General features: G+C 37.2%; 1 protein-coding gene across 4 annotated transcripts in view; it reads right to left on the bottom strand.

Annotated features, from left to right (window-relative positions):
• Positions 1-22,544, bottom strand: part of HECTD4 (HECT domain E3 ubiquitin protein ligase 4) — a 78,306-nt gene that overhangs the window by 22,914 nt on the left and 32,848 nt on the right. For 2 of the 4 annotated variants that reach the window (XM_026114479.2, XM_026114480.2), the window contains exons 21-56: positions 21,895-22,093; positions 20,314-20,460; positions 19,039-19,143; positions 18,095-18,258; positions 17,470-17,703; positions 17,049-17,241; positions 16,783-16,887; positions 16,613-16,701; positions 16,311-16,486; positions 15,687-15,822; positions 15,412-15,553; positions 15,135-15,301; positions 14,403-14,549; positions 13,901-14,085; positions 13,332-13,485; positions 12,729-13,009; positions 12,193-12,382; positions 10,946-11,027; positions 10,045-10,247; positions 9,726-9,861; positions 8,865-9,047; positions 8,407-8,577; positions 7,856-8,025; positions 7,326-7,441; positions 6,352-6,455; positions 5,915-6,076; positions 5,631-5,779; positions 5,289-5,368; positions 5,000-5,163; positions 4,227-4,464; positions 3,646-3,782; positions 3,350-3,476; positions 2,209-2,346; positions 1,689-1,825; positions 1,366-1,526; positions 142-323 (exon numbers count right to left, since the gene is read on the bottom strand). In XM_026114479.2, the coding sequence (XP_025970264.2) occupies positions 142-323; positions 1,366-1,526; positions 1,689-1,825; positions 2,209-2,346; positions 3,350-3,476; positions 3,646-3,782; positions 4,227-4,464; positions 5,000-5,163; positions 5,289-5,368; positions 5,631-5,779; positions 5,915-6,076; positions 6,352-6,455; positions 7,326-7,441; positions 7,856-8,025; positions 8,407-8,577; positions 8,865-9,047; positions 9,726-9,861; positions 10,045-10,247; positions 10,946-11,027; positions 12,193-12,382; positions 12,729-13,009; positions 13,332-13,485; positions 13,901-14,085; positions 14,403-14,549; positions 15,135-15,301; positions 15,412-15,553; positions 15,687-15,822; positions 16,311-16,486; positions 16,613-16,701; positions 16,783-16,887; positions 17,049-17,241; positions 17,470-17,703; positions 18,095-18,258; positions 19,039-19,143; positions 20,314-20,460; positions 21,895-22,093 (5,654 nt within the window). The remainder of the gene's footprint in view (positions 1-141; positions 324-1,365; positions 1,527-1,688; positions 1,826-2,208; positions 2,347-3,349; positions 3,477-3,645; positions 3,783-4,226; positions 4,465-4,999; positions 5,164-5,288; positions 5,369-5,630; positions 5,780-5,914; positions 6,077-6,351; positions 6,456-7,325; positions 7,442-7,855; positions 8,026-8,406; positions 8,578-8,864; positions 9,048-9,725; positions 9,862-10,044; positions 10,248-10,945; positions 11,028-12,192; positions 12,383-12,728; positions 13,010-13,331; positions 13,486-13,900; positions 14,086-14,402; positions 14,550-15,134; positions 15,302-15,411; positions 15,554-15,686; positions 15,823-16,310; positions 16,487-16,612; positions 16,702-16,782; positions 16,888-17,048; positions 17,242-17,469; positions 17,704-18,094; positions 18,259-19,038; positions 19,144-20,313; positions 20,461-21,894; positions 22,094-22,544) is intronic. The other 2 variants (XM_026114481.2, XM_026114482.2) reach the window with 1 other exon arrangement.

The following is a 22,544-nucleotide window of genomic DNA, read 5'->3' as shown; positions in this document are numbered from 1 at the left end:
TGTCAGAAGTCCATTGAGTAAACTTTTCAAGTGCCATCATTTTTAACTACTTAATCAAACAGTAAGTGCCAAACTCATTAGTTTTTTTGCCCCCAGAAAACTATTGTATCAAAAGCAGCTGTGATAAAGATTAGTGTTTACCAGGAAGAGGTGGTGCAAGAAGTTGGTTGGACAGCAACTGCAGGTGCTCCAGCGTGATATCACGGATGGCAGGAATATGAAACAGGCGAGTAAACATGTGTGGAGACTTGGGGGCAAAAATATTAAGAAGAGCCATGCGGCAGTACAGTTTGGCCAGCGCAGCTTCACTTCGCAAAAGCTCTCTAGAAAAAAACCCATGAAAACATAAAATACAAGACATATCCAGTAACTGCATTTGAATCCAAATACAAACACACACACGCTCTTAACTTATTCTTATTTAAATGGTTCAAATAGATCCAGATCTTTCTTATTTGCTTAAGATAGCTCTCAGCCCATCTAATTCTGGCATGAAATTAAGGTGTTTGAATTAGAAGTCAAATCTCTATAGAGTCAGTTGAGATTTCTTGAGCCTTTAGATAGCAACTGATTGGTGGCACAAGAAACCTAGGCTCCCAGGAAGATACCTCTTAGACTTTATGATCAAAAACACTCTCACATGACTAATTAATATGGCTCTGAATTAAACAAAACAAAACATGCCCCTGTAGTCTTCTATTGCTTCTCATACATTGGCACTATCTTCCTGCAAATTTAAGCCCAAGGAGACTGCTCAGGTTGTGCAGTTTCAAGCCTTTACACTTACAGAGGAAAAGAGCCATGAAAATAAAACCTATTTTCATTTTTGAGAAGAGATAAGATCACATTTTTAAACAAATTGGCATGCAACAATAAAATGGTAGGATTTGTACTACTGGCAACTTTTGCATTAAAACCTCAGTCCCAAAAGTGAGAAATACAGTCTCATGAGGTGCACAGAGTCCTGTATTTAACAGTGAAATTCACATTTCTAGAATCAAGCAAGACAGAACCTACAGACAAAAAGCAGATGTTATGAGTACTGCTAAATAACTGAATGTACTACACAAGCAATGCAGCTTTGTGAAAGTTTAAATAGTTTCGTATTTATACAGACAGATCACTTCACCCTTTCAACAAGACCATCATAACCAAGTTCCTTTATTACAAAAATAAACACTATTCATTAAAACATTAAGATTTAATTAATCTTTGTTGGTTTTAATCTACAACTACAGTAAGATTCAGAAGTTTACTTCTGCTCAGAATAAGGTTGTAGTAAATGATTTCACTATATGAAATGTTATTGATTGAGTCATGTAATAAAAACATCTTTTACATACTCTAACTTCATTTCTTTTTTACCTGTGAATTTGGATATTTGTATTATCCAGGGTAACCAAACCATTCGTTGCAGTCCTCCTATAACCAGCAGGTGGCCTTTCTAACATGTCAATAGGATACCAGTATCTTACCAAAACTCCTTCACTTCTGAGATATGTCTCTACTTGTACCAATTCATTTACCTAGAATAACACAAAACAACACTGTCAATAAACACAATAATGGATTTGTTTTTTAAAGAGCTCAGAATCAGCATTCTAAGCAATCTAATACACTTTATCATAATTGCTCACAGACGCATGATGCTGATGCATTAAAAGCCCTCCAGATGTAGCTTTACTTACTGAATCAACATCCAGAACTACACCGTGGAGACCAAAAGTCTTCAGCATCCCACGAATAGCAAACTTAGGTAAAGCTGTTCCAACAGCATTACTGGCAACATTATTGCTGTCAGGAGAGCGAGTTACCACCGTGAGACCTGAAGAGAAAGGAACACCACAATTATTAAAATACTGCATTTTCTCAAACTAACAATTTATACAGTGGATCTCTAACACCAGAGCTCCTTAGCTTTTATTTTGCTTAAGATGAACAGAGTACCTCTGCATTAACAAGACACATTAAAAGGGGCAGAGGGAACAAGATAACTTCATACACAGTACATTTATTTCCCCCCCCTCAAAGAAAAAGAAAAAGCAGCACTCTGATTAAAAAAGAAAAAAGAGTTCATGCTTCCAATTCCATTCCATGTTCACCTGAAGATCTGTGTGTTTTAACCATATGATATTGTCAGCACATGCAGATATAAATGATATTTGGTTATAACTTTTTTTCCGGAAAAAAAGATCAAAATGACCTTACCTTTTCGTACTTTATCAATTGTAAATTTATTTGCTTCATCTTTGATATCCTCAATGGTAGGAAGGTAGAGGTCTCTTGGGATGCCACCATTTTCCTCGTAGAGGAATTCTACAGTTTGTCGGGCTATATCAACCATTCCTAGTAGACAGAACAGGCTGCTGGTTAAATTAAAGCCTTGATTTTGCAATAGCTACACACCTCTAGTGCATTTTCTGCATCAGATTCTCAACTGATCATTATATACCACATTTTGCAAACTTTACTCATTTCAAAGTGATAGTGGTTGGCAGACTCTAGCAATACTTATAAAGGCTACCTGACTTTAAGTGTATTTCTAAAGTTAACCCTTCTCAGGAAACAAAAGGACCTCATCTCCCCACAGCAGAAGAGGCTTACTATGCCTGACCTTCAATTTACTGCTCTAATGACTAACCTTTGTACCAAAACTTTAAAACACCCCAAAATGCTGCAAGAACTATAAGTAGAGTTATATTTCCCCCCACGTTTGAAATAAATTCACTTGAAGTACTAAGAATTCTTATTCTCATAGCATCACAAGCAGGTAAGATATCTAATTACTTAAATATTCTCTCGGCCAGGCTGATAGGGAACGGAGGTTTCCTGACAGTGACTAGTATGTTGTTCTTCATTAGAGCTCAGAACTCTTACCTTGTTACATTACACTGACTCTCCCACAAATAAATTGTCTTGGCAGACCTGTTCTTTTCACAACAACATCAAAGTATTCACTTAGAAATTTCCCTCTTTGTTAAAGTGTTTCTCAGAAGTTTTGTATTGATGTAATCATACATAGAAAATGCATGTAGACAATTTCTTCCCAAACTATTATTACAAAATATTTTTGCATCTTCATGTAATTTCACAACAGCTGAATGAATTCTTCCGCTATTTCTAAAACCATTTTCCCCGTTTAAGTAGTCCAACCTAAATAGAAGAGTTAAGCAAGGCAAAATCATGACCCCCTCCCCCCACAAATCCTACGCACTTGAAAAAACAGCAAATCAAAACATCTTCTATTTTCCAGCCCTGAATACAGTAAGGCATAAGAAATGCAGATGTTATCTCCACACTTACTGCACATCATATAAAACAATGCGCACAGAAATAAAGACAGCCATACCTAACTGTAAAGCTCCTTTAATTTGATCCAACCCAGACTTCCTCTCAGCCTCATTACGGAATCTTCTTCTAATTGTAGGGAAGACTTTAGTTTCCCAGGCTTTAACCAACAGGGCATAGTGATCCTCCTACAAAGGCAAAAGGTATTCAGAACACCAAGAGGAAAGAAAAGTTAATGGCAACTATATTTTCTTTAAGCAAGCAGGGGAAACTCTTGTGTATCAAAACTTAAAAATTTCAATTACAAGTTCCATATTTAAACAAGTCATAGCAGGCAGAAGCTGTCATGTTCCTCACCCGGGGAATATCATCATCGTCATCATCATCGCTTTCATCATCTGCAATAGGAGGAGGATGAGGATCAGGGCCTGATGTGATGAAGTTCTCATAGCTGAGTTCCATTTTATAGTGGCAAGATGTATCACTGTCATATTCTGCAAACATGAATATGGAAATAATGAGATCATAACACAGTAAAAGTAGTCATCAAAAATATTCAGCGAGGTTCTTGAGACATACTGCATTCCATGGTCCCCACTCAGTTTGCAGAAATGTAATGCATTTTGACACAGTGTAGCCAATTGGCTGATTCAGTCAGTTACAGCATCTAATTATATTCAAAGTCCTAATAAGATAACTTCTCATTATAGTTACATTAGCCGAGAACAATTTGTGTATCCATACAAAGGATGACCAAAATAACACATTTTTATAACTCCCTAGGTAAAAAACAAATAAACATGTATTTGCCAATGCTTATTGCGTTACTTCAGCTAAACAGGCAGTATATAAGAACTTCAGCCAGAACACACTTAAATCCTATTTAATTACTTCTTTTCCAGAAAGAGGTTTTTAAGAGTTAGTAATCATCACTTTACGTTGTTGAGCTGTGGCAACGGCAGCAATTCTACAAGGAGGGCCATGGGTCCCAGGATCAGAAGCTATGCTGGTGCCAGCATCATTGTCACTATCAGAAGCCATGGCAAAAGGCAATGCTTCAAAGTTGGCACTTATTTCTTCAGCTAGGTCAATGCACAGATCAGCAGCATTCCTGTGAGCTTGTCCTTCAGCATAGGCAAACTGGCGAGATCCAAAGTTAGCACGGACTTTTGTGTTCTGAAACAAGATGCACATAAAGCATTAAGATAAACTGTGTTTTCTTTTGATCATTTTCTTTGCTCTTATTTCAAAACTCTGCCAAAAAAGGTAAGCTGATCGCATCTCCATATCTTATGGTTTTCCCAGTGTTGCTGGCTATAAAACTGGATGCAGCAGGAGAAGTATTAAGCTGCTAAACAAACACTTTGAAGTTTCCCCGTTTCTAACTTCAAGATACAGAGAATTTAGCCAGCACTCTTTGCAGCAAGGTTGCTCTTGGGAAGGAATACTAGTAGACATAAGGGCTACTACTATAGAATAATATAATCTCATCTCCACTTTAGTGTCCTGATGGGCAGAAATAGTTCCAAGTAACGAAGTGTATATGCACACTGGGAAGGGAATGAGAGCTCAACCTAACTGAATAAAAGTAGAAACTATAATCCTACTGTTTATAGATAGGTAGGTAAAGTAAACTTGATACTTTCCACATAACATTTTAAATGCTTGTGAAAGAACATACATCAACCAATGTATTTTTGTTAAAACTTGCCTTTTTCTGAATGTGGACAACTGGCCACATTCCACCAGAGACATCTTCTAGATACGGCCCAAGTCGCTGCCCACAATATGTAAAATAAACTCTGCCTTTAGCCGGCTGCCCTGGAGGGGGTGGTGTTCCTTCTGTTCTTTCCCAGCCAATTCCAGCTACATCTCCTGTAGGGAAAAACAATCATCAAAAGAAGAAAATGATTTATCTGTTTTCTCATCCACTATTTCCCCTATATTTAAGAGATTTTTCTGATTTTTCAGTTAAGCAAAGTAGCCATATTCTTACATACCAGGAGACAGAGTCACATCCAGTCTAACACTCTTCCACTGTAGCAAGCTGGACCCATTGTAATGCACTGCTCGCCCATTGCTAAGTAATATTAGAAGAAGAAAATTAAAACCAGCACTGAAATGAATAAATATTACAACTCTCTACCAAATGAAGCCTAGGTAACTACAATACCGACAAAGGCAACTCAACTCCCCATATTCTGATAAGGAGATATTCTAGTTCATCATTTTATCCTTTCATTTAACATGCGTTGCCTACCACAGTGTGCTCACAGCATTCCTCCTAAACATTAATGTACTGAGCAAAACCATGATTTTTAATGTGTATGTCTCCAACGTACTTGTGAAAAAGACAAGTGCCCACAGGATTTGTCCAAGCACCATCCCGTTTTTCTGCCTCTGTAGCAAACCCAAAAGAAACTATCGGACCAGTGTCATCATCTGTATCTCCATAGGAGACTATTTCAATTTCCCAGTAAAATGATGGTGCCTAAAAATAAGAGTGGAAACAAAAAATAGTAATAAATCATTAACAAGGAATAGGTCAAGCAAAAAATTTTCATCCTTTCTGTTCAAGCACTATTGAATATTAAATGACACAAATTGTACTGTTGTGAGTTCTTACCTGTACTGGAACTGGTGAAGTAGCATAGATAAATGTGCCCCGAGGAAGTCCCCCACCTGCACTAGGATCAGCCAAAAAGGTCACAGCTGTGAGATGCGATGAAAACATGCATGCTCGCACAGGGGGAAACACTCTTGATGGGCTCCAAGTGATTTCTTTGGGCTGTAAACAGGAACAGAGCATTTCACCAATTACAGTTGAAGTTACCTACTAAAATCCAATGACATTCTTTTATGAAATACATACTTAATACAGCACATGCAATTATCATAACTGCAATCACAACAAATCACATCCCATTACATGAAATCACAGTAAATTAAATGTTTAAATAGAAACCAACCAGTTGGCTCCCACACCACAGGCAGACCTTCAGCATTCAATAGCTGACTTCATTTGTGATATGCCAGAAGACTCGGCACCATTTCTGTGCTCACCTGTCTTCTGTCTGCTTGGAGTGGAGGAGGAGGAGGGCGAGCACAGTCACGATATAGCATTCGTAACCTTTCACACTGCATTTCCACAACAAGGAGCCTCTCCCCTGTAACAACAAACCGAACCAAGTCATGAGGTTCCAAGCAAATCAGTCACTTAAGAGTCCAATACTTCAATTTTAAAAACAATAATCATATTAGAAAGAAATATGACAAAAATGTGTTCTAAAATAACTGATCAAATATCTCACTCGCCTAGTAAAATTAAGTAATGGTTTTCCTCATGTTTAATTTATATTTGGTTATGTTAATTGAAAAGCATATAAAGTTCATTTAGTCAGCAAGCTTATGACCCAGCAAAAGCAGGAAGTCAAGAGAATTTAAACCTACTGACAAAAATCAGTATGCTCCCTTTCACACTGGAGATAAAACTGAAATCCATTTCATTCCTACCCTAACATCCTTTGTTTCAGTCATTTTCCTCCACTGAGAGGCTCTGACATGTTCCTAAACTTGCCCTTGAACTAAGACTTCTGCTGGGCCCACTGCTTACCCTTAAACAAGAGGGAAGGAAGTCAAGAGCTGAACAAGGAATATATGAAAGCATTGTAAAAAGCAGCAAAAAGATCATATATAGAAAACATCTAATCATAGCAAAGAATATAGAGCAGGTTACACTAGAAGCAAGACCAATGGAGAGATTATGGAAGTGTAGCACCAGACAGCTAGTCCCATCTTCTGTGATAATAGCATAGCTACGTTCTGGTCTAAACCTTATGCCTAATTTTTAAATTATTTAGCCTGCTTATTAGCTACTCTTACATTAACAGCTGCAATTATGCCAACCCATGCTGTATTGTGCTAGCTATCACAAACTTCAAGTAGCTGGAGGACAAAACATTGAAATGGTTTTAAAAGCTGCTATGTCTCCACACTGAATATGACAGTGAAGCTGCAAGGATGTGTTGAATACCTACCAGGGCTGCACTCCTGTGCTACCAAATTAAGAACTTCTACAGCAGCTGGACACTGTTGAATAAATTCTTCACAGAACGAGCTGTCTTCTAATAGCTGAGCCATCACCAGGCATGCTCTTAATGTAAAAATAATTTATTTAAAGCATTACAAAAGTGTAGGCTGAATTCAAAGTTATCTTCACATGTACTCAATTCAAGATTATTTTTAAAGGAAGAATGCCAATTGATCTATTTCTTTGTCTGGTTGCTTAGCTATCCACTGGAACTTCCACAACACCACCTTTCCCCTGCTTCATAGCATTTGCTCAATGTATTGCCAGTTTTACAGGAGGCACCTCGCTTCTGTTGCTCATTTTAACAACATGCAGACACTAAGTTTACTTATGGAAGCAAAGAGAATTTTTACATTGTTCCCTCCTGTCGTAAGCCAATACTGACAGAGGAAGAAAACAAGAAGGTGTGCAGTTTTCTTGAACACGTTTTGAACAGCATCACAACAGACTGGAGTGCTGCACAAAAAAACAACTCACCTAGTTCTTATTTCAGCAAGAAGCCGGACCACTGCCATTACTGGAGTTGAGCCATCTCCTGTTGCAGGAAGTGAGGTGTGAATAGATAGACTTCCCTCCTGAGGAAGCAACATGGACTGGACTGCCTGTACTACCTTCTCAGTAATGGACAGTTTATGAAGAGGCAATGCCTGATGGTGGGGGGGCACGGTAAAAAGTTAAATTCAAGTAGTTAGTTTCTAAGAAATGAGGGCGTTTTATTACCTGGAGTTAATTCTCATTTTGTACTATTACAAAAACAGCACCAAACACAAGCCAAAAAAGAAAAAACAACACAGTATGCAATGGAACATCTTTAAGCTCTGAAAGATGAATATTCATGTTATTTGGATGAGAATTTAAATATAGGTATCGTTAAGAGATGTTTAAAATAATGAGGCAAACTTTATAAGTTATCTTTAATCAAAGATGAAACAGGCCTTTTACATAGTGCAGATTAATTGCCAGTATACTGTAACAAAAAAAAAAAAAATCATATTATACTTAATATTGGATTCTTAAAACTACCGTACCTCAGATCTTGGAACACAGAGCCTAGATAATGGAATAGTTAACGTGTCTGATGCTTGTGAGGTCTTTCTACCGTCTACACTGGTAGGTGGAAATTTGACCGTTGCTATACCTTCTTGCTCATTAATAGATGCCACCACTCCAATGCTTCCTGCTATTCCTCTACCTAAAACCTACAACCAAAGAAGGTCGGCATAAGGTTTAAGGCTTCACAAATAAGAAACATGAAGTGTTTAACACTGTGCACCAACGCAACACAAAATCACATCTGGTATTTTAGCCAACCCAGAAATAACATGCAATAGCAATCTCCACAAATATTTTTGACACCACTTCACAACTGCAGGCAATCAGCAACACTGCTTCACAGGTATGTTAATGCTTGCAATACAATGGTCAAACAACAGTCAAAAGCATCAATTCTCATTTAGGGTATACAATGTAAAAGATGGTGAATTACCTGTACTTCAGAACCAATTTTAATTGTCTCTTTAAAGCCACCCAGAGCACAAAGGGCAGCTACTGCCTGTCGAGCAATTCTTTGAAGTTTAGCAAGTTTCCTTCCGCTGCTACTCCCGTTCTCCAAAATACTCTCTGCATATTTCCCAAGTTGTGGAATGTACATCAGAGCTCGAGACAGAACCTGAAGGTAGAAAGCAAAAATACCAGATAATGACTTCAAAGCACAAATCAAACAAAAACCAGCACCCCAAGCCTCCAGCCCACACACAGTCTCTGAAGAATTATTTTTGCTCTTGAAGAAAGTTACATAACTCATCATATTCTGAGTCCTCTGAAGTGCGAATATCATCAAAGCCAGCTCCATTCCCTAATAACTCTTAGAATCACAGGGATGTATGTACAATCTTAGGAAAAGTCTTTTCTCAAGGACTTACCCTAAGCAGCAGATTATGTGCTACAGGATTCAAAGAAACATAAAAGCAAAGCATTATGCTTTCCAGCCAATATTTTAGACCTTCAGAGGTCATGGCAAAGTGGACTGAACGACAAAGGGAGGATAACTACCTAAACAAACAGCATTAATAATTATTGAAAAGAATGACAAGTTACATTTGTGCTGAAAAATGATAGCATGTTCTTTATTGTTGGAATTTTTTTGATTATTTAATCCATCCCAAGATGTCAAGTAAAAACTGACTATTAAAAGGGCTGCTGCTATGCAGTTACACATCCTTGATTGAAGAATTACAACAAGTAAAGTAGAAAGGACTACCTCGGGAGACTGCTAATCATTCAGTACTTTAAACTATAGAGCACATGCTTGTTGTACAATTTCATATTTAATCCTCTGTTTGCTTACCTTTTCAGCAGTCGTTGTCCATATCTGAGCTGCATTTGATTCTGGTGCCATCAACAAGCTATGTAACAAAGCAATCACCTCTGCTGCCATGCTGTTTGCAACGTGACCACTGATAAACGGTCTCACGGGATCCGTCCTACATGGAAGGAGATAGCCATTTGGCCATTAATTTCAAAACAGGAGAAGAAAAGACACTTCAGTTGTTAGGAGGAATACACAACACCAAAAAGGGAAGATTAAGAACCTCCAGATTATTTTCTAGAGTGCTACAAATAATGATATGTGGAAAAGCAGAATCTACAGAATCAAAGTCACCTACCTGGCAAGCTCAGAATTCCTCTCCCTGCAGATAGAGGTTTGTGCGGTCTTCTTTTTGTCCCCAGTGGACAGCCCACTAGTGGTTTCTGGATTGACAGTTTCTATGGGTGGCCCAACACTGACTATTAGACCAGACTGTGCCCACTTAGTTGCCTTTCGGAGAGCTGCGGCAGCTTCTTCTGTAATAACTTCACAGCAGCCGCTCTGAAAATAAAATTGTCACATAAGAGAAATACTAACGTTACCTCTATTTGGCCACACTATAAGATGCATTTAACGTTCTTCCCTCTACATATGCGAGAGTATCATCAACAGATCAAAACACCCTCCTGTTTATGTATTAGTCATACTCATGAGACACACATTCTCTCTGTTGTTTCTTCTAGTCTACAAGGATATCTGAGATCAATGTGGATTCACTGTTTTTAGATATTCCATTCTTAGCTTAATGGTATAGTTTCTCTTCTTTGATTAAAACAAAACAAAACAAAAAGAAAAAGAAAAAAGCCAAAATCTACACATGAGTATTTCTGGTGTAAATACTTGAGAAAATGTCTTAAAATAAATAGGAAAATTGAATTTAAATACCTGCTTTAAAATTCATACTATGAAGCTGCATTAAACACTTACAGAAAGTGAACATTAAAGGTTCTTAACTATGACCTACAATGGTTGGAGAGCGCATTAGCTGAAATTCTTTTTCAGTATTTGCCACTTAATTTACATCAATAATTTTGTTATGCTAACATATAAAAATCATCTTTCCAAACAGTTCAATAAACTAAAACAAAATAGAAAACAACATTTAATAAAGGGGATTTAACATCAATGAAAACTGAAAACTCTGACTGGCTATCAATTTTTAAGGTGTTGAATAATTTCCTATTTATTCTGTTTCTTACTTTAGTCATGTCTCGATCCATTTTCACCACTTTCTCCATGTTGGCCCCAGTTCCTAGTCGGAATGGGCGACCTTCTGAGCTACTATAAGAGTGAAAATAAAATGCATTAACTTTATTTTCATTGTGGGAAAAAAAAATCTGAACTATACAGCCCACTTTAATATATTATATGCATTTTTAAATGATTTCAAAGAAACCCTTGCAGGTGAGTTGCTTAGCAATAACAGAAATACTCCACAGTTAAGGACATACCCAATTCGTACTGTAATTTCCAAAAGGAATATGAGGAAGACTACGGAATGTATTTTATTTGCATGTCCTCCCTCCTCCTGCCCAGAAAGAAATATTATGAAATTGATTTTTACTGACCACAAATGCCCAAAGGCTTTGAGTTAATCTTTCACCTAGGAACACCCAACAACTGCACCTTTCAGTATCATTTTAAGGCACTGGTTCAGAACCAACTTGGAGTGAGGGGAGATGTGACAATAGCCAACATTATCACCTGCTGCATTCTGTTCTATTTCACATTTAGAAATCTCAAAATCCAGGTGGATATGACTGCATACTACGAATACTAAAGAAAATATAATAGTGAATGTATTATCCAAAGCATGTGTTATCAAAAGCAAAGCTTTCAAAGCCATTTTTGTTTTGACAGTTCTATTTGTTAGCCCTATGTAACCTCTAATATTAAAACAAGATACTTAAACTTTTCTGACAGAGCACCATTTGAATAGCTAATTTTTCCGTGATTGTTTTTTGCAGATTAAGATGTTTTTATATTCCTTCGCTAGTGCTTTGCAGGGCTTGTAAAAAGGCCAAAGAGAAAACATGTCAAGATAGACTGTGATTAACTTCATCAAGTCCCCCTTCTTTTTCATACATCTGTATACTCTGTTCTGTTTCAGCTTGTTGCTCTCATCATTGCTAAGTCATGTTCCATAAAAGGGACAAGTTAAGGGAATATTGGGATTTAGATTATTTCTGCTACAGCTTCACCACAAATTCAGTACAGTGGTATGCATTTTTATCCAGGTAACAGCATACTGAGCATCAGCCATATAACCTACTTTTGCATAATCTTATTATTTGCCAGTAAATATAACAGGATTGGGAAGACATTTTGCCTTCTTATTTACTATTATGCCTAGGATGCATCTTTCTACAGCTGCAGCCCTAAAAGATGAACAGAAATGGAAATGCCTGAATTGGTTGTTAATTCTAATCCACTGAGTTAAGATTACCTCAGTAATGGCTGAAGGACTTCATGCGATGACTGGTCTTCCCGTTTATGAATAAAAATAGAAAGTTTACCATCCACTGCCTCGCTTTCCTCTCCAGGATCTTTATCCCCTTTTATGGAATTTTTAGGGCTGGCTTTTGCCAAAGTAGTATCTGGTTCAGAAGCAGTTGGAGAAAGAACCGTCTGGCACCCTTGATGCAGAAAGGGGAAAATAAAAGCATGAGACAAGCATTTGTTTTGAAAGCTGCTCCACTAACAAACTTTCTTGGCCTTAAAAGCAATTACAAAGAAAAATAACCACCAAAACAACAAAACCCCCACATCCTCAGATACATTAAAACATCAGTATGACACACACCTTAGTCAGAAAAAGGTTACATTAAGAGGTAAATAGGTCACAGAAATATAACCTTTGAATGCTGACATCTCATACATCATTTTTCCACCCAAACCTTCTGTCAACACAAAAGCTCCTTGCAAAAATATGACTTGCTTGGTAATTTTTCAAACTGGCATGACACAGAAAGATGCCAGTACCTGGTACCACATAATCTGCAAGCTTTGCTAACAGCAGAGATGCAATCTTGGAGGCTGGGTCACTGGGATCATCCTGTTCACTGTTCAGAGAGGGTACAGAGTAACTCCAGGGAGGCAGTTCCACATTTCCACAGTCTTCAACGCTCATGAGAGGAAGTGCAGCACGACACAACTGGAGGATTATAAGGACCAGCTTTGGAGAAGGACGCTGATCCAAGAGAAGTGACAGCAGTTTGGACACACAGGCTGGCTGGCTCAGGATTGCTTTACCTATGTGACTCCTGAAAAGGGAAAAAACCCTGATTATCTCTACTGGAAAAAAAAGGAATGTTTGATAATGCTCTTGAAATTAAAAACAAAGAAAAATTGGTTATTTACAAGTTTAAAAAAGAGATTATTCTATCTCTAACAAGACCTTATCTGCAACATTTCTGAAGATAGCATTGATAGACTAAACACAAAGATCAAGTAAGTGTCTATTTACAGTCATGTTTTAGAATGGTTTTGAAAGTTATTTTGTCTTCACTAATGCCAACAGAAAAAAATCCAGAAGAACTGCTTTCATACATACAAAAAACACCCCCAGGGACAAGAGCCTAGTACCTTGACAGGTCATTGAGAAGACTGAGAACATCTTGAAGTGCATCATTTCCTGCAGCTTGATTACCACAACACTCTGTTGCCCGTGCAAGGTGATTGGTAAGTAGGCTGGAAACCTGACGAGCCAGACCAGAGTGAACTGCTTCTGTTGAACCACCTTTAAAGATAATGCAAGATTACACAATTGTAAATCACACAAACAAATGAATGCATGCACCTACCAACTCCGTCCCACAAACAGAAAACAATCAAAATTATTTTTATTTTGCTATAGTGCATTTGTATATAAAACAGTATAACAGCATAATCAAAATTACTGCATTCAATTTTTATTTTCTTAATACTAAGCCTCTGTCTATTAAAATAATTCTGGAAAATACACAGGAGGAGGAGGGAAAAAAGCTAATTAAAGACTCCCTCCCATTTTTATATCTACTTTTGTGTTCTCAGAACCTGAACATTACTGAAGTCAGTGGTGAGTGAATGCCCTATTTTAGAGACATTTTCCACTTCTCATGTATTTGCATGTATTTTAAAACGCACAATAAAAATATATTTGGCAGTATTCCTACCTTCTTCCTTCTCCCATTCAACACACCGATTGGCTAGCACCTGGAAGGCAGCCCAAGCCATGGTGGCCACCTTCTGTTTCTTAGTCTGTTTTTCATTTGAACTGGATTCTGTCTGGCTGCTTAAACTGCAGAGCCGGTCCATAAGCTGTACCAGGCCACTGCGTACCAAACACTTCTCTTCGCTCCTGCGTGAGAGGAGAAATTCAAGTTTTACCAAAGTAACTTTTCAGTCACTACCTACAGATACAAACAGTATTCAACATTTGCTGTTAACTAAGCTGTTAATTACTTTACATTGCAAAACTGGACAGTTCTGTCTCCCCGTTGCCCTCCTTACATCAAATTCTGGACTCGGAGAAAATTTAAACAGGATGTTCTCAGATACTCATCATCAAGAAAGGGAGTACGTTTATATTCAGTAATGCTTCTCCCCTTAAGGCAAAACCTAATAAGGACAGCTGTGGTTTATTTCTTTCCCTTTCTGAAAGAAATACTTTCATACCTCGTGTAAGGTATAGTGCACAACAGGCCAATGCTATTTGCACAAGCAATGGGGTAGCGAGCACACAGGGAGACCACAGACGTCATAGTCTCTCCAAAAGCTTCCTGGACTTGTTCCACCATCCCACCACACGTGAGCTCTTCAATTCTGTTGGTAGTCAGACATTTGAAATCATGGCTTTCTAGGTTAAATGAAATGAAGAAACTTCCAAATACAGCTTCAAAAAACCCCAACACACATTAAAAATAACTCATGTAAGATTTAAAGGCAAAATCGCAAGTTGCATATATTTTATATGAAAACATTAAATAAACAAACAAGATACTATTCTAGTTTTAGCTCAAACAAGAGCAAAATTTGGCAACAAACAAAATTCTTACAAAACAGCTATCAAATTTAGATCATAGTATTAGGATCAGCTAATTTACTACTAACATCTAATAAATGTGAATGCAATATTAGTCAAGACAATAACTCACCCTAAATACATACTTGTGGACATATTATCCCAATATGAAAGGAAAATTCATCTAATTTCAAAAAATCTATATATTTTTAAAAGTTTCAGCCTTTTACCCCACAATGGCCAAAAAAATTTGTTGTTGTGGGTACAGTTCTGAGAATTTGAGCCCCGACAGTTAGTCACTTCTTACAGCTTGTCTTTGTGCAATGCAATTTACCATCTTGTACAAAGACCTAGACATTTAATTATTTTTAGAGAAGCAAACAAACCTCGGTCCTCCTTGAAGTACCATGGTCACTGGGCCTACAAGATGCGTCACACCACCAACCCGAACAGCTGCTGTCAGCAATTCTCTCATATGTACTAGCGCTTGCTTCCTCGTATTCCCACGACGCCACCTTGTCTGAGCAGCTAGCAGAAAACTGCTGCTGGATACCTATGAGATATTTTCCTTTTGTTAATGAGACATAAACAAGACACACCTCCATTCAGTGTAAAAGTTTACATTTTAAAATATAACAATTTAGCATATTTAAAATGACATACCGCTTGGTCAGGATTTGTTCCAATGAAAGCAAACAGTTGCCCCAATAAGACACTGTACGTGGGTTTATCTTTGCTATCCTCAATGGTCAAGGACTGAAGAAGAGTGAAAGAGCTGCTTCTATGGCTGGTAACATGGCGTCGCCTATGAGAATATAGGATAATTAGACATGCTAGCTGTAAGCTGATCCAATGAAAATGATGCAAAGCTTATGATGATTTTTAAAATACTGGCCATGCTATTGTAAAGCAGCTCAGTGGCATAAGCCCTTGTATACCTTTGACTTGATCTAGCAAACTCGAGATCTTCGTTACCAATCATTTCTAAGTCAGATGGTGCCGACATACTGCGAAGAAAGACAGGCTGGCGTACTGCGTGAGATATCACTTTCGTTTCAGATGCTGATTTACAAGCTGCAATATTATAGAATAGGAAAGCACGTCACTCCTAGTCTAGGAGTTTATTTACAGGCTGTTCTTAAAATCAGTGTGCATATTCAGTAAAAACTGTAAGACAGGATGGGGGAAACACATGCTAAGCAAGAGCTTGCAGCTCAGTTCAGAGGGCTTTCCTGTTTTCTTGTCATGTGTTTTCATTATCTCAAGTTAGCTTTTTTTTTTTTGGACTAGGTTACACATTTCAGTAATTCAGGATATTAAAGTTTAAATTCCACATATTATGACTACAAGCTTAATTTATCATCAATACGACAATAAGAAAACAAACGCTCTATTTCATTCACTGTAAATGAATTAATTTGATTTGAAAAAGTAAATTAACAAATTATTGTTAAGTGAAAGAGGGAAGAGAAGAGAAAAAGAATAATTTAGAATAGACTAAATATATCTTAGAAATAAGTGTACAATGCTAGTAATGAGATATACTGTGCATTCATTCATACCTGGAGTCTCTGTAGGGGTACCAGATATACTTCTTGTGATACCAGACTGTGCTGCAATAGTGACATGTAATAACAGCTCTGCTCTATTCATCAAGCTCTTAACTAATGCTTTTGTTTTAGCTAGGGGATGAGAAGACTTCTGTATCAGTGAATTCACCTCTTGAAAGAACTTCTCCCTGAAATCACAGAAGAGAAAAAGAAAAGCAGCAAACTCAATTATGTTGAAAAATTCTACAGCTGCTTAAAGTTGCCCATCTTTAAGTACCTTGCTTAAATGGCACACTCCACATCCAACTACTAACCTTAATGCCAGAACTACATTCTCAAGATCACTTCCATCAAAAGAAACTTCTTTCATTGAACACAGAAGTTCCAGTTCTTTCATCTTGCTCTAATCAAAGTGAAGAAAAAGGATGAACATGTATTGAGAGAGCAGCCTGAAGTATGAACACACGACAGCAACAATGCTTACCTCATTGAAGTGATAATCATAAAAGAATGGAACATTGTTCTCTAGCTTCCCATGCATGGCATCATCTACCTCATTCTGCCATTTCTGTTCCAGCTCAGCTACACTCTAATAAACAGATAAAAATAACGCTTATTGCATTTGTTCATCTTAACAAGAAGATAAGAAAAAAAGAAATTCCAGTACATTTTGTATTTCTGTTTCTGAAATGCTATTAATAAGTCTTTATTCTCAAAAAAAATTGCTTTTTTGTGTAATTTTCTTTTTACCTGTAATTGTCTCTCCATGGCATTTAGCTTCTTAAAAGTCTCTCCCATAATTTTACAAAGTAAATCATATTCCTCAGCATGTTCTTCCTGATACTGGAAATTTATCAGGGACTGGAGCGCATCAACCAAATTCAAATGCTTAATCACGCATGAAACTACCATCTCCTCCATTACTTCCGGCTGAATCACTTCCCTAGGGTTATAGGTAAAGCCAAACTGATTAGGCAAGAATAACAGGCACACTTTGACAATCCATATTTACAACTCCCTAGATGTTGCATTCACAAACAAGTATTTATGGAACATTGAATGCCTACCATCAAGCTGACTGGCATCCTACATCCTCACCACTGCCTTTTGAATTCACTTACTTTGGCACCAAACTTTTCAAACAAAATAGTTCGGGACAATGACTACTTACTTTATACTAGGTCTAAACTGAGGCCGAGCACGTCCTGAAATTTCCCTGAGTTTTATCATGATTCCTGGAGGCAGCCTAATCCTCGGCAGATCAAAATAGTGTCCAACAGGAGGCACCAGAACATCAGAAGGATATGTAAATTCTCGGTCTTCATCTATAGTAAGGGGCAATGGAGAAGGACTTGGTGTAAGGGCTGGAGATATTACACCATTAGCTTCCACCTGCCACTGGCATCTGGAAAAATAAATGAATAGAAGAACAGCTGAAAAGGATTGCAGGTTCTTTTCTAACACTCATCTCTCACATTCAGAAAGATGCATTAGTCAACAATACACTATTAAAAAAGACTTGATACAGCCTTATTTTGGAGCACAACAATCGTGGCTTGTACTAAATATGGTCCAATCCTTCTCTATTTACTTAGTTCTAGAAAACAGAACCTCTATACTCTGGATTATTTCTTTAGTTTTAGGCATGACAAAGCTGTTGAGCAAACTCTGCACAAGCAGCTATGAAAGCAACCACCTGTAAAACATGGGACTTGAGCGCAACTGCAAAAGCCACCTTCTCTCAAAAACCCCATGGAAACTCAGATACAAGATTATTATTATTATTATTATTTTACCTTTGTAATAGTTTAGATCTTAAGAGCTCTTGACAGGTTTCTTCATCTTTGGTAATTTCTGGTCCGTTGTATAATATTCGTAGCATAGAACAAGCTAACACAGAAAGGCCAAGTGCCAAGTCAACTAAGAATGGTAAACCTCCTGACACATCCTCTGAAGACTCCTGTAGGAGGAACAGTGATAAGTTGCACCAGTCAATCAACTGTGAAGTCATTCTCTCATCCATTTCAAAATAAGACATATATCTTACACAGAGGGATACTGAAAAAATGCTTTACCAATTAAAAGCAATATATAAGAACAAGTCAAGACAGGAAGGAAGGGATATGAACATTACTTCCCTAAACAAAAAAAATCTCCCCAAAGTAAAATTATTTTTGGTTCAGTCAGTCCTCAGCCTGCAGATCTGTCATCTTGCAGACCCAGTCTTAGCTTCCAGGCAGTGGGATTCAAGCTTCCAGGCAGTGGGATTCAGGTTTCCTTTTGTCTGATCCCAGCTCCCTCCACTCTTCTCTATAGACTGGAATCATTATTTCCTCATTAACTCTCCAATTCCCAGGTTGTTACAAGGTACCCAGTCTCTTCAAAGAGCTCCTCATCTACAGACAGCAACGGCTATTAAAGTAACCTCATCCAAGTCCAGTGTGAACAATAAGAGATAGATAAGACATACCTGGTAATATTTATCTCCATAAAACCCTAACCGTGCTATAGAGTGTGCCACAGGGCATCTCTAGCTAAGGAAGCAGGATGTTTAAAACTTAGGTCCTTTACATCGTAAAGGGACATTTTGTTATGTGGTCAAAATAAGCAAGTTATTACTGTTTTAAATTTCAAAAATGAACTTCAACTTTGATGTACGTTTCCATTTGATACAAGGTACGTAAAAGAGAAAATAAGTTTAAGCTGAACCTATCCCATGGAATCTGTCACGTTAGAGTACCTGTGCTCGTACAGTGCAAGCAAAGCCCCACATAGCTTTGTCTGGAGTGTTGTGCTCACGGCCACTCCGCATTTCAAAGGAGAAGGTGACTGTATCTCCTTCCACCTTAAAATTTCAAAGGAGAGGAGGGGGGAAAAAAAGAAAAAAAAAAAAGAGAGATACATTTAAGAAGTGAGGCAAACAAATAAGCTTTTCATAAAAGTGGCTTATTTTATGGATTAATTTTTTAAAAGGCTGTTAACTGTTTCTATCTCCAATTACATATACTGATTAAAGATCCTTCCCTTTTTGTAAGAATATCTTTTAGTGGACAGCTTGATCTTAATTTTGCTGCTGGCTAACTATAGTAAAACCAATAAAAACGTAGTTGAGCAATAAAAATCAGAATTTATGAAGTCAGTCTGTGTTACTTGGCCTTAATTCTCATCACAAAGCTTTCTTTATTCTTCTGTAAATACAAGCAATGATCAACAGTTCTTTTCCTGAAAGTTGGAAGACAGACAAGCTCTTCAAGGAGAGGAGAATGTTAATGTTAATAGAAGATGTTGCTAACAGAACAATATAAAAATCTATTTCTTAAAACCATTGAAATTCCATTAATTCGGAACACTGGTGTGTTTGAATGAAATTGCTCTCCAGTTCGTTACTTCTTGTTTTCCTTTTTCAAGATGTTTTGTTTTCTTATGAATATTAGCCAAGTTTTAGTGTGGGATGATGTAGCACCACAAATACATAAGAAAAATGGCATTACATAAAATCTGAGGGAACATACTGAACAAAGTTTCTGAGGGACTTAACCTTACTGCCAAAAGCATATCTGAAGGTATACAAATGTGTGGAAAGTTGCTACATCTGCTACTTGTTATATCTGTGGGCTACCTTTAAAAAACAAAAACAAAAAAAGCAATCATTCCTATGGCACTTAAGAAAATATGCATAGCCTCAGATTCAGTAAGAACTCCTCCTACGAGTTCTCATATATACATATGAGAACAATAGTGGTGTTAGAGACTCCAGGACCAGAACATACTAATAATGAATGAATTCCAATTAGACATAACAAAACAACATAATCTCAAAGAGTAACAACACACATAATATATGGATGAGTTTAACGTTATTCCCCAAGGACATAATAGCCTACTTAAGAAGTAATCTCATCATGGATAAGCATACACTTAAAAGCTTGGACTTCATTTAGGGTTAAAATGGTCTCTGCATGGTTTCCAAAAGAGACTTTTCTATGTGAAATATTTTTGGATTATAATACTGTACCTTTACTAAGTCTTTCGGCCAACCAGTTCCTAAGACACTACGGCTGCCATATCCCAGTGTATTGCCTCCATACTCAGCAACCTTCCTACTGTTTGTGTTAGGACCAGCATAGATCACCAACTTCAAAACATAAAATACACTGTTAGACTGTAAGAGAAAAACAAGAAAATCTAATAATAATAATAATACTTAGCACTTACACCGCGCTTCATATTTTCAAAGCGCTTTATTAACATTAACAAGTCCTCACAACAGCCCTGTGAGGTGAGTAGGCAAGTATTATTATCCCCATTTTACAGATGGGGAAACTGAGGCAGAGAGGGAGCTGAAGTCCTTTGCTCAAGGTCACACAGTTTGACAGCAGAACTGGAAGTAGAAATTAGGAGAAATCCTAACTTCCAGTTCTCATGCTAAGCTCATTAGAACATACTGCCTCTCTAACAAAGGGATTGATCCTGCTCCCTTTGAAGTTAATGTTTTGCCAGTGACTTCAGTGGGAACATGATGAGGCCCAAAGTTCTCTGTAAGAGTTTAACCAGTAACTGGTGACATAAATATTTACACATTTATTTACAAGCAAATCTAATGAGAGTCAGTATCACAGGACTTGTTGTATGTTAGAGAATACATCGCAACAATTAGTAAGCAGCACAAGTAGGTCTCTGATTAAAAAAAATGGCAGTACTAGTTGTGTTCTTGAAATTTAAAATACTTGTTCATATTAATCCATGTAAACAAGCCATTTATCATCAGGGAAAAAAAAAAAAAAAAAAAGTAACTTTTCCAGTCCTGCCCAGTTTAAACAAACTCTGCTCATCTACAAATGAGGCAGCTAGATTAAAATCTAAGAAATAAGGAAAACTGGACAAAAGCAAAAATGAGAAGGAAGTCAAACTTTTAGAATCTGTGCCATGATGAAATGGATGTAAAAACCTGGAAGAGCTGGTATGAATTTATGAACAAAAAAACCACTCTGGAGGACACTACATTTCTCCTACATCATAGCCACCACTACTTCCTCACATCTTTGGAGGAAACTTTTCCTAATTAAGGAATCTAACTCTTAACCAAAAGCCCTTATAACTGATGGGTTTTGAACAGTGACAGAATCAATAAATATTATGTTCTGAAACAATATACCAGAAGACTTAAGCATACACTCTTTTTGGACTATTTCTTCAAAAATAACAAAGTTAAACATGAACCAGGAGATAATACACTTTCGCCTCCCTGCCTTTTCAAGTCAACAGCTCATTGTATATTTTCTATTATTTAGCTAAATGTAGTCTTACATGCACTGAAATGTAACTCAAAAATTCCTTTGAAAACTTTTGACACTTGTGCAACACCAATAACCTCCCTGCATCACTATATTCTAGACCTTTGAAATAACTAGACTGTGGCATTGCAGCGTACAATAACAAGCTGTAATCAATAAAAAACCTCTGACATTTTCCTCAGCACTGAAAGTAAGGTGCCATGAAAGACAACGGGCAGAAAAGATGAAATGAGAAGTGTTCCTGACAGAAATGCACAAGAAAAAGAAAGAAAGAAAGATTTTCTGAATTGGTCCTTGCTTACCTTATCATAATCATATTGTGAAGAACATCTGTTGTCAAACCTAAGATATAAACAGCGGGCTCCTGGGATGTGTACAGTTTCTTTAAATTTATAGTTATCCCTGACAGGATGAACTGTTTCTACAGTCTTCCCAGCAGCCCAGGGAGCAGGGATCTTCAAACCCGTAAGAAAACCTGGCTCTTCTTTCTCTTCCAGCATTCTGAAACAATAGTGAAAAATGAGTCCTGAAATCCAACACATAGATTTGTACTACATATTCAAACATCAAAACGTAAGGTACTTAAGAACACCTCTCAGTATTGATACATAGAAACTCAAAATATCGATTCCTTAGTTTAGGCATAAGTGTATTGAGGAAATATGAAAAACTTAGATAGCATGCACTCTCTACATTGGAAATAACCTATGCCAATCTGATGTGTAAAACCTGAGGTTTCCCCTACGCTTTCCAATTACCAAATTATGGTCAACAAGCTGGTAGCAACATGAAAAAGTAAATGGTACTACACACTGGTTCTACAAATTCTGCAACACTGCAAATAGAAAAATTGAACTAACTAAATTAAACAAAACTTGCTTATCCTATCTGTTTTCAAGCAGAAACCATACAATTTTCAGTTGAGACCAAGGATTTTAACCCAGGACTTAAA

This window comes from Dromaius novaehollandiae, chromosome 17 (genome assembly GCF_036370855.1).
Source record: "Dromaius novaehollandiae isolate bDroNov1 chromosome 17, bDroNov1.hap1, whole genome shotgun sequence".
NCBI lineage: Eukaryota > Metazoa > Chordata > Aves > Casuariiformes > Dromaiidae > Dromaius > Dromaius novaehollandiae.
The sequence above is the reverse complement of the archived record's forward strand: the minus strand, read 5'-3'. Positions and strand labels throughout refer to the sequence as shown.